At 41.6% G+C, this 10,182-nt stretch overlaps 4 protein-coding genes and 1 long non-coding RNA gene across 5 annotated transcripts in view; 3 read left to right on the forward strand and 2 right to left on the reverse strand.

Moving 5' to 3' along the window:
* The first annotated feature begins 204 nt into the window (after window positions 1-204).
* LOC109116347 lies at window positions 205-1,154 on the forward strand. Its single transcript, XR_002023812.1, has 2 exons — window positions 205-467; window positions 1,101-1,154. It is a non-coding gene; the product is annotated as an uncharacterized LOC109116347 (long non-coding RNA).
* On the reverse strand, window positions 978-3,637 carry LOC104805067 (mitogen-activated protein kinase 17-like). Its single transcript, XM_019201601.1, has 9 exons — window positions 3,139-3,637; window positions 2,917-3,044; window positions 2,710-2,769; window positions 2,317-2,466; window positions 2,069-2,224; window positions 1,843-1,980; window positions 1,636-1,715; window positions 1,428-1,529; window positions 978-1,347 (listed from the first exon to the last, which is right to left on the reverse strand). Exons 1-9 carry the CDS (start codon window positions 3,620-3,622, stop codon window positions 1,164-1,166), a joined length of 1,482 nt encoding a protein of 493 aa, XP_019057146.1. The 5' UTR covers window positions 3,623-3,637; the 3' UTR covers window positions 978-1,163.
* Window positions 3,638-4,977: 1,340 nt separating this feature from the next.
* On the reverse strand, window positions 4,978-7,972 carry LOC104805068 (SEC12-like protein 2). Its single transcript, XM_010529481.2, has 10 exons — window positions 7,649-7,972; window positions 7,406-7,500; window positions 7,045-7,195; window positions 6,857-6,948; window positions 6,495-6,591; window positions 6,056-6,131; window positions 5,835-5,955; window positions 5,494-5,610; window positions 5,280-5,350; window positions 4,978-5,198 (listed from the first exon to the last, which is right to left on the reverse strand). The coding sequence occupies exons 1-10, from the start codon at window positions 7,904-7,906 to the stop codon at window positions 5,113-5,115; spliced, it is 1,164 nt and encodes a 387-aa protein (XP_010527783.1). The 5' UTR covers window positions 7,907-7,972; the 3' UTR covers window positions 4,978-5,112.
* A 142-nt stretch (window positions 7,973-8,114) lies between these two features.
* On the forward strand, window positions 8,115-9,155 carry LOC104805069 (10 kDa chaperonin, mitochondrial-like). Its single transcript, XM_010529482.2, has 3 exons — window positions 8,115-8,341; window positions 8,423-8,562; window positions 8,961-9,155. Exons 1-3 carry the CDS (start codon window positions 8,237-8,239, stop codon window positions 9,007-9,009), a joined length of 294 nt encoding a protein of 97 aa, XP_010527784.1. The 5' UTR covers window positions 8,115-8,236; the 3' UTR covers window positions 9,010-9,155.
* Window positions 9,156-9,808: 653 nt separating this feature from the next.
* The window catches only part of LOC104805070 (uncharacterized protein At1g04910), a 4,875-nt gene continuing 4,501 nt past the window's right edge, over window positions 9,809-10,182 (forward strand). The window contains exon 1 of the mRNA XM_010529483.1: window positions 9,809-10,180. Coding sequence (XP_010527785.1) covers window positions 10,080-10,180 — 101 coding nt within the window. The 5' untranslated portion in view covers window positions 9,809-10,079. The remainder of the gene's footprint in view (window positions 10,181-10,182) is intronic.

The raw sequence follows: 10,182 nt of genomic DNA on the forward strand, positions 1-10,182 counted from the left end.
GAATATTTTTTACCTGATATTCCAGAACCCCGAAATTAATTGTATTACCTACTTTAATAAATTTTTATAGATTAATATTTTGCTTTGAATTCTTCTGCGCAAAGGAGCCCAATGGGCCTGAAATGTAAAGAAATCATGGAATTGGGCCGATTAGGTATAAGAGTAGCCCTAGCTGACGATGTCCTACTATTAAGCCTCCCTCCCCCTCCGCCTCCTCTCTCACACAACACAAGCCGTTTTCATCTGTTTGGCTCTTCCTTGTTCTCCAGCACAGTTTCTCTCGAAATCTTTTGGTTTTGTTGTATAGCATTCGTTCCTCATTTCGTTTTGTCGATTTTCCGGGTAAAAATGGGCCGAGAGGCGAAGAGGGGAGAGCTACGATCTAATGGCTCTGAAAAGACCTGTAGGTTTTCTACGGGGTGCCCTGCCTCATTGGCCCTCCACATCAAGCCGACGATGGCATCATAGTACGGGTTCTTCTGTGCTCTCGGTGTTTTGGGTGTTTTCCGGGAAAATTTGATTGCTTTTTTTAGGGTTTTTATCAAACCCTTAAAATCTCTCTCAAGGAATAATAATGTTTAGTAACAACTCAATTTATTTACCAATATAATATCTAAACGTCAAACTATGTGCTTTTTTTTTAGGGTTTTTATCAATCCCTTAAAATCTCTCTCTTTCCCTGTGTGCCCATTCATTGATCTCTGTCACAAACCCGCCTCCAAACGCCATTACATTCTCTCCCTGGAAATTTTTCCTTTTTTGTTTTTCTTTTTGGGTTTTCGCTCTATTTGGGTGCGTTTCGTTCTCCAGTTTTACTGGTAAAAAAAGCAGTGATTTGATAAAAAAAACAGCAAGACTGATTCGTTCATTGATTGATGACAACCTATTTGACGAGTTTATTATGCTTTGTCTAATTCATATTGGGATTCAAAACTAAAGCTACGGAATCTCATTCGAGTAACGGTTGTAAGAATATATCGACATTAATTACAACAAGGCCTTTATTTATCAAGTCATATGTGAGCTTTTTTTGTGTAGCATCAATGGCAATCTCTACATCCTATCATGGATGATGAACTTTACAAATATCTTCTGTACAGGATTCCCATAACAGGAAGCATCAATGGCATGATTTGGCAGCGCTCAAGAATGAAGAAATGAAATCAATTGACTAAGAGATCGCAATCTTTGGGGGGAGGAGTAGGTGTCACTCCCACGCATCTGGAAGCGCATATGCTATCGCTTCTCAGGAGACAGGAGCCTCTGCGCTTCACTTGAGCTGTCGCTTTTGGACAAATATCTGAACAAGGGTTTATGCCCTCTTCTTCATATGTGCATACTCGCTCTCTGCATTTGTAGTTTCACCCTAGTCAGATATACTCGTTGGCTTGTTAGTGTTATATTGGGATTCTTATCTAACAAGTCACCTTGGGAGGGAGGTGTACTTTCTCTTCATCGGCTGGGGATTCCCTTCATCCTCATCTTGTCCTTGGAGACAGGCGAATTGTTGTTTGAACTGCTCAACTCCACTGATCATCACAAGAAAACCAAAGATTCTGTCAAGAATGAATGAGGAGATGTAATTCACTTTGATGTTAAAGCAAAACACATAAACAAATGCGTGAAAGACTGAACCTTGGATATAAAAAATGAGAGTTGAGGTTCTCTTCTCCATGTAGGTATTCTTGCAGCATCTGTGGATGATACTCTAATATCTGTTGTTGTCCACTCAATTGTGTTAGAAAATTGAGATTGTTTTTTTTAAAACTCAATTACCTCTCTGTACACAGACACAGAGAGAGAGAGATTTGGGGAAAGAGAAAAAAAAAAGCAAAGAGAGACCTCTCTGTACATGAGCTCTCTCACATCTTCCCTGCTCAATTTCCTCCTTTCAAACTCAAATTCAAGCTTTGAGATGGGCTGCCTTGATGGCTCGTACTCAACGTTCGCCAACCCTTTAAAATACGGATCAGCCAACGCCTACACAATACACATTGCATCGCTAAATGAGCATTCCATTGCATCTATCAAAGTGCAAGAAGATGAAAAGAGAAAGGCTTTCTCTTACCTCTTCAGCAGAGGGACGGTTCTTGGGATCAAACGCAATCAAATGCTGAAGCAAACCCAGAGCCAAAGGATCGGCATTGGGGAATTTTTTGGAGAGAGGAACAGGTTCCTTTCGCCTCATGTTACTTAAATACTTTCTAGCCTTCTCATTCGGTATCTACATTACAATTATAAAGAAAGCTAAGAACACTTGATTTGGGGAGAGAAGCGAGTTAGTTTTTGGGGAAAAGAGAGAGAGAGAGAGCAGACCATTGCTATGGTTTCAGGGGAGGGAGTGCCAAGCAGATCAGTGACGAGTTCAAGCTGATGCACAACGTCCTTGCCGGGAAACAATGGCTTTCCGGTAAGCATCTCCGCAAATATGCAGCCTACACTCCATATGTCAATTGCTGGTGTGTACTGCTTGCAAAAAACAACAACAACATAAAAACTTTAGTGGTTGCAACTAATGGCCGGAATGTAGAAATAGAAACATACAGGCCTCAGCATAAAATGTGAACTTTGTTTGGCATTGTCGTGGAATAGAATATTTTCATAATCTGATCTGATAGAAAGGGGTTTCGTAAATGAAAAGGTGCACCAACAGGAAAAAAGAAGGGGCAGAATACTCTTATGGCTGGATGAGTTAGTGAGAAGACTTACGTTGGAATAGAAAGAACCGCAGAGCTCAGGAGCACGATACCACCTCGTAGCAACGTAGTCCTTGCAAAAGAAACGACGTGAGATTGCCATTGGGCTTGCTTTTCAAGCCTAACGGCTAAACGCATAACAAGACACACGGATATAATCTGTCATATACGATAATCAAGTCAGCAAGAAAATCAGATGTTAAAAGAGAGAGAGACATACAGTCCAGAAAACAGCTGAAGGGGAATCGGTGAAAGAAACCCGAGCCAGTCCAAAATCACAAATCTTGAGTTTGCAGTCAGCATTAGCAAGGATGTTCTTGGGCTTCAGGTCTCTATGGAAAACATGAGCTATAGATATACACCCACAAAACAAAAACAGAGAAAGGATTCATGAAACGAATCAGAGGAATTCTATAAAAGAGGTAATGCAGTGAGACCTTACCCGAGTGCATGAATTTGAGACCACGGAGAAGTTGGTACAAGAAGAATTGGTGATGCTGAGGCGTGAGGTCGTCATTTACCTTTAGGACATGGTGAAGATCCGATTCCATCAACTCAAAAACTACATAAATATCTTTGAACTCCTTCCGACAAGGAGGGAGCATTATATGTTTGATCTGGACGACGTCAGGGTGTCGGAGAAGTCTGAGGAGCTTTATCTCTCGGAGTATCCGTATAGCATCAGACACATGATCAAACACGTTAGTCATCTTCTTTATAGCCACTTTCCTCCTTGTCTGTGGGCACACAGCAGAAGCAACTACACCATAGCTCCCTTTCCCCACCACTTGCTCAATCTGATACTTACTGCCTTCCCCATACTCCGTGAAAAATTCTTTCCCCGTCATGATTGTCTGTCTTAAAAAACAAACATTCATAAGCATTTCCATCCCCGCGCAAATATGAAGGAGCTCGCACTCCTCCATTTCTGTAGCTGTTCATCAGATTTGTCAGAACAACTTCACAAACCTAATCGTTCTACACATATTTGCTGATCAGAGAGAAAGAAAAAAAAAAGGCAGACAATTTTTGAGGCACTGCATCTCAGTTATGTCGGATTCGCTTACAAGACCTAATCTTTCTACATGCATCCACGGATGGAAGACAACAAGCCTAGAAATATTCCTACTTGTACGCACAACCAATGCCATTTCAACAGCACGGCCAATTTCCACGAATCCGAACATAGAAAAAGACCGCGAACACAAAGAACAAAACTACAAACCCAGATAGTGAAAACGAAAAGAGAATATAAAAAAAAGCCCCAAATAACTAACAAAGGATTGAACGATGGATGCAGATATCATCTCTTCAGGGACGATGACATCTTGGGCACATTGCACGAGTGATGGAAAGCTGAGTTTGAGGTTTATTTAGTGTTTGTATTATGACTTATTAAGGATAATCATTTGCAAGGGACTAATTTTGGTCGGATAATGTGGATGAACTTTTATCAAACACCATTTGCCCATTTGAATGCGTCTCTTTGGAACTATCTTTGTTCTCTCTCCTAATAACTCCTCGAGCGTATGCGTGTGTATCCAAACACACGCACACTTTTAATATATACAACAGATTTGATGTGAAAAGGAGGCTGCGCATTGGAGTGGAGAGCTTTGGCTGATTCAATGAAGTATTTAAACGAAAAAGAAAATGATGCAAACGCGGATTAGGAGGAGAAAAGGACGGCCGACAAACAGATCCATTAAAATATCCAAAAAGATCAATTCAGCAAAGTCCCAGAAAAAGACATAGGCGCTGAAATTATCCTACGGAAAATCCATTGGATGGATTAAAAATAGAGATTTTTTCTTTTGAAAAGATGTAAAAATTAGTAGAAAAGCGATGCCTTACATTAGAATCTTATCCCAAATTACACGGAGTAATAGTTTATATTATTACGAAGACAGGAAGGACAGGGGGGTTGTTGCTGTCGACAAATGAACACGCGCGCGCGCGCTCTCTCACACGACAGCGTCAGCGGCTCCAAATTCCCACCACCATTTGTTGACTATCCTTCAAAACGGTGTCGTCTCCTCCCGCGTTAAAATGGGCCACAGGCCCACCACGATCGCTTTTCTAAAGGGATCAATGATCTGATGCCACGTGGCATCCTGTGACGTCTACTACACCCACCCCATATTTTTCGTGACATATACTGTAGACCTCTCTCTCTCTCTCTCTCTCTCTCTCTCTCTCTCTCTCTCTCTCACACACACACACACACGCCTCTTTCGGTTTGACTATTGTAATGATCCCAAATCGTCAAATCATGGGAGCATTAGATGATGGTCTTTGTGATTACATTGAATCGTCAATTCAGATTTGACAAATAAGATATAATGGTAGCAGTAGCACTGTAGCAGTAACACAAGCAAGAGTCCAAAGAGATAAGTTTTATGGTCTAATAACAAAATTAAAGGAGAAAGCCTCTGGACTTTAAGAAATATACCAACACCGCCAGCATCACTACAAACAGCGCCACCCACCACCCATTTCCATCTGCACCCGCACACACATTCATTATATAGTATAGTTACAATGTGAGATACTATATTACTACATAGTATATGATGTACTTACGTTCTTCACCCATTTGTTCTTCCACCAGCGTCAGCCTTGCACTTGAATCCATCGATGCTGACACCAAACCCCTGAATCCCATCCCGCCAACATCCAAAACTCACACATTTCATATCCTTATTACTTAGCCTCAGTTGCACAGAACAGTACTCTACAAGTAGCAGCCAGCAAAGCACTTCTGATACCATCAGTGAATGAATTGAATTTGAATTACCTTGAATCAGGGGAAAAAGTCAAAGCAGTCACCAGCCCCAGGTGAGCTCTCTTAACCACTTGCTTCACCCTCATGCTTCCTGAATCTACCACCCATACATTTCCTTCTATCGTTCCTCTTTTACCATACATTACATATTCATCCAACCAACAGCAACAACAACAAAAAAAGACACCCATCATTCTCACATTCTATAAGATTTAAGTAGTAAGTAACGGACACACAATTCATAGCTAGCTTCACATACAAGGTCAAATGCAAGTACACAACCAAATAAGATCACCATACAACGAAAAGCCAAAATATGCTAATATATATATATGAAGGTCTGAGAGACTTACAGCGCAAGCAGCTTTCCATCAGGTGATACATTAAACGCAGAAATAGCATCTTTAGTTATTTGCTTTGCCCCCTTTCTCTTCCATGACGTTGTGTCCCATGTTATAACACTTCCGCCACGATCTGCACGTGTTAAAGTATACTCTGAGTCTTTAGCAAATAGATTCTAAATAGTTTCTCCACATTAGATAAGGGAAGAACAGAGGTGAAAGTCCGGCATTACCTGTCATTGCAGCGACGTAAAGAACCTCATCGTCTCCATTGCGTGAGAAGAATCTACAGAATGCAAAAATCTCATCCTGGGTGTGAGATTAAAGCATCAATCAGTTTCAATGTCATTAAAGACCCATTGTTATTGTGGAAGTTTCTAATGGAAACAAACAATATTTTGTTTAAAGAAAACGATCAAGATGCTCCTGACATAGAACAGGATATAATGTGAGTGAGACGATTTTGTTTGCTAATACTGATCTACTCATAAATTTGTAACCAAGTAATAATACTATACATGATGTTTTAACATTGATCAAACATGATCAATGAATAAGGTTTCACTTTCACCTCAAGACAAAGAAGCAAATATTAGAAGACTCTGGAACTACAATCATAGCAGAAGTCAAACATTAAAAACTTCAAGACAAGGTGAGGTACGCAGAACTAACCTTCTCCTTGGATAAACTGGCAACGGCAGCAGAAGCAGATACATCCCAAACCCGGCAAAGTGGAGCTCCCAGAGATACAAGAAACTTACCGCTTAAGCTGGAAGGAAAGGATTTCTGTCAGAGAGCTTTTCTGTAATCATTTCAACAGTTCTCTATGATGGTCAAAGGCTTTTTTCCCTTCAGAAAGTAAGAGAAGTTCTTTCTGTATCCATTGTGGGTTTTCTTACATTTTATCCAAGTTATCATTGACTCATTTCGGAAGGATTTGCTATCAAAAGATACTTTTTCTTTCACTGATCGAACGAACCTCTTTCCGGAAAAATCATAATTTCCTTATGAAACTGGAAAGAGAAGGCAAGCACCTGAAAGTTAGGTCCTTAACAGATGAATGTGCCTTAGACTCGTTAAGTATCATTTTCATGCTTGGCCACTTGAAGACTCTCAAAGTTCCATCCTGTACTGCAGCAAAATAAAATGTTAGTATGCAGGGCAACACCATTGTTTGTTTCCCCCACTGATTTTCTAGAAATATGACAAGAACTAAGCCTACCTCGCCACCAGTAGCAAGCACAGATCCGTCACGATTGAACGCTAGTGCTAACTGTTGTCCAACATCTTGTAACTCTTGAACCACTCTCTCTGACTCTTCACTGTCATGATCATTGTCTCCAGAGCTCAGAATCTCTTCCCATTTAAACACTCTGCATATCAATAGAACAGCAAGAACTCTGACGTTCATTCCTCGGAATTGCTAGAAATCCAGATCTAGCACGCGATATTTGGGGATAAAAGATTTGGTACGATAAACTCCCTACAACTCTTCGCAGGATGGTAAGTCATTGGGTCAAACGACATCATAGAGTACGACATCAAAAACCTTTACTAGAAGACAATGCAATGAGATGACGCACCTGCATCTGTTTGGCAATCCGCAAATTAGACCATCTCCTCCGGGATGAACCGTCATTCGGTAAGGCAGATCAGAGCCAGTTAGATGATTAGCCACCTAAAAATGGAGACAATTACATGCGTTTGAGCTTCGAAGTGAAGAATAGAAACCCTACAGATCTTTCATGCAGTGGGCAAAAGAGCTACAAGTACCATCGGTATTCGAATGAAACGGATAAAACGGAGAATCGATTGGACGGACTTACAGGTCGTCCCGACAGAGAGTTGGCGGCGAGATCAACATGGGAGATGATGATGGCGTTGGGAATACCGCTGTGGCCCTCTCCACCACCGCCGGCCAAAACGACGTAATCCCGGGACGACGAAGACGACTCGCCATCTTTGGACTTCTCCGGATCCTTGGAAATGTTAGATCTGACGGCGTCTTCAGGAACCCAAGCGGTGGCGTAGAAAGGAACGCCATACCGCTGCAGATTCGCCGGTGGATTGCCCTGATTCGCCATTGCCGTGTGCTGCGTCGAGCTCACCAAGGCGACACCAATGCGAAAGTCTCTCCCCCGACACGTGCACTGTGACTAAGTTCGGAGAGGAACTAACCCAATTTAAAATTGGCCCATTAACAGAGGACCCAATTAAAGCCCACAAAGTAATCAAATGGCCTCGACACGCGCGGATTCCTAAACCAAGTAAAACCCTAACATTTTCTCAAAACCCTACGACCTGGAACCTTCGTTCAGCGTCGCATTCGAGCTTTAAATTAAAAAAAAAAAAACCTGGTTGCTCGTCAATCAACCTTTGAGCATTTCTTGGAGAAAAATTCAGGTAGCTCAGAGATGATGAAGCGTCTGATTCCAACGTTCAACCGCGTCCTGGTGCAGAAAATCGTCCAGCCGACGAAAACCGACGCTGGCATTCTCCTCCCGGAGAAATCTGCCAAGGTAAGTATCGTTTATCCAGGGCGATTTGACCTTCTGATTACCGGAGAACTCTGATCACTAAACATTTTCGGTGTGCTGCAGCTGAACTCCGGCAAGGTGATAGCAGTGGGACCGGGCTCAAGGGACAGAGACGGGAAATTGATCCCGGCCTCGGTCAAGGAAGGCGACACTGTTCTTCTCCCCGAGTACGGCGGTACCCAAGTCAAGCTCGGCGAACACGAGTAAGTAAAATCAACTTTCTTCTTATTACATGTCTGCCCTCCGAGTGTCAAGATATTGGAGTAGTGGCTCCTTACTTGTTCTGTTGGATTGGATAGTCCCCGAGCCCCATTATTGGCAACATTTCTAGATTTCAGTTTACGCCTTGGGAGTGTTAGAATATGAAAGATATGTCTCGCGGGTTTTTTTATTGTTCAGATAAACCCCGTACCTAGAATTCCGATCTGATGGTTTCCTTTATTAAAAAATCTTCTAGGTTGTGGAATAGTCCGCCGAGTATCAGAGTGTAGTAAACCGTAACAAGTGTCGTTTGACTTGCTTTCATGCCTGAATTCTGTCCGAGTATAGATCATCGAATTTGGCCCCAAATAACTAACAAAGGATTGAACGATGGATGCAGATATCATCTCTTCAGGGACGATGACATCTTGGGCACATTGCACGAGTGATGGAAAGCTGAGTTTGAGGTTTATTTAGTGTTTGTATTATGACTTATTAAGGATAATCATTTGCAAGGGACTAATTTTGGTCGGATAATGTGGATGAACTTTTATCAAACACCATTTGCCCATTTGAATGCGTCTCTTTGGAACTATCTTTGTTCTCTCTCCTAATAACTCCTCGTTGAATGAATGAATGTGTCGTCAAGTTATACATGAACTGTGTGAATGGGTATCATTCGGTCACAAACAGGATTGGATCTAAGCGTAGAAGTGGAAGGTGCCGTTCCGAAGGAAATATTACCTGAAATGGACATACAATGCATATAATCAAACATTAACTTTGCCGTGCTTTTTTAGCTGTGAAACAATTTATTAGCATTATTGTCTCATCATTCTATATCTCCAAGCTTTATACAACTATTTTGCTTTTTATAATTCGGATCTCATGTTGGGCGGATTCTTAAAACTAAATCAATGAATAAAACCTGTAATGTATATTTTCATATATGTCCGTGGATTTTATTTTTTTTGGGTTATTTTTCGCCGAACAAAGTATTCCCTCACTTGAGGAAAAAAGAAGAACAAATTATTATCTATGGAGGATGTGACAGTGAGTATTTTTAGGGCAATATTTTATTTTTTTCTTGTATTCGAAATATTTACAGATACTCATATTTGGGAAATGAATAATTCTGTTAATAAGATTTATATTATAAAAAAAAACAAAAGAACTAACATTACCAGAAAGCCAAATAATTTTAAATATTGGGGAAAAAAAAGGATAAGGAGAAAACAATTGAAAAAACAAAAAAGAAGGGGAGAGGAGATGCATGTGACCGATCACGCCTCCACCGCACGAAAAAAAGGGGCTCTCTCTCTCTCTCGCGGTGTTTTACTTCAAATTCAGCCACCATCTCCGCCTCGCCGTCTCCGGAAAATCGCCTCTCGTGGCTCTCATCACCACCAACCGCCGGCCCGTAGACTTATGACTTAGCCGGTGTGACGACAGAGGAGGGGAAACAGGTTCTGCAACGGAAGGGAGACAGAGCGAGAGATCTGCTGAAGTGCTGATTCAAATGCACGCGAAGAATCGGCTGCCCAGCAGCGGCCACAATACTCCATCGCCCCCGGCATCTCCTCTCCGTTCGCCTCGCTACCGGCACGGCCGGTCAAAGACCA

Source organism: Tarenaya hassleriana, unplaced genomic scaffold (assembly GCF_000463585.1).
Source record: "Tarenaya hassleriana unplaced genomic scaffold, ASM46358v1 Cleome11, whole genome shotgun sequence".
NCBI classification, from domain to species: Eukaryota; Viridiplantae; Streptophyta; class Magnoliopsida; order Brassicales; family Cleomaceae; genus Tarenaya; species Tarenaya hassleriana.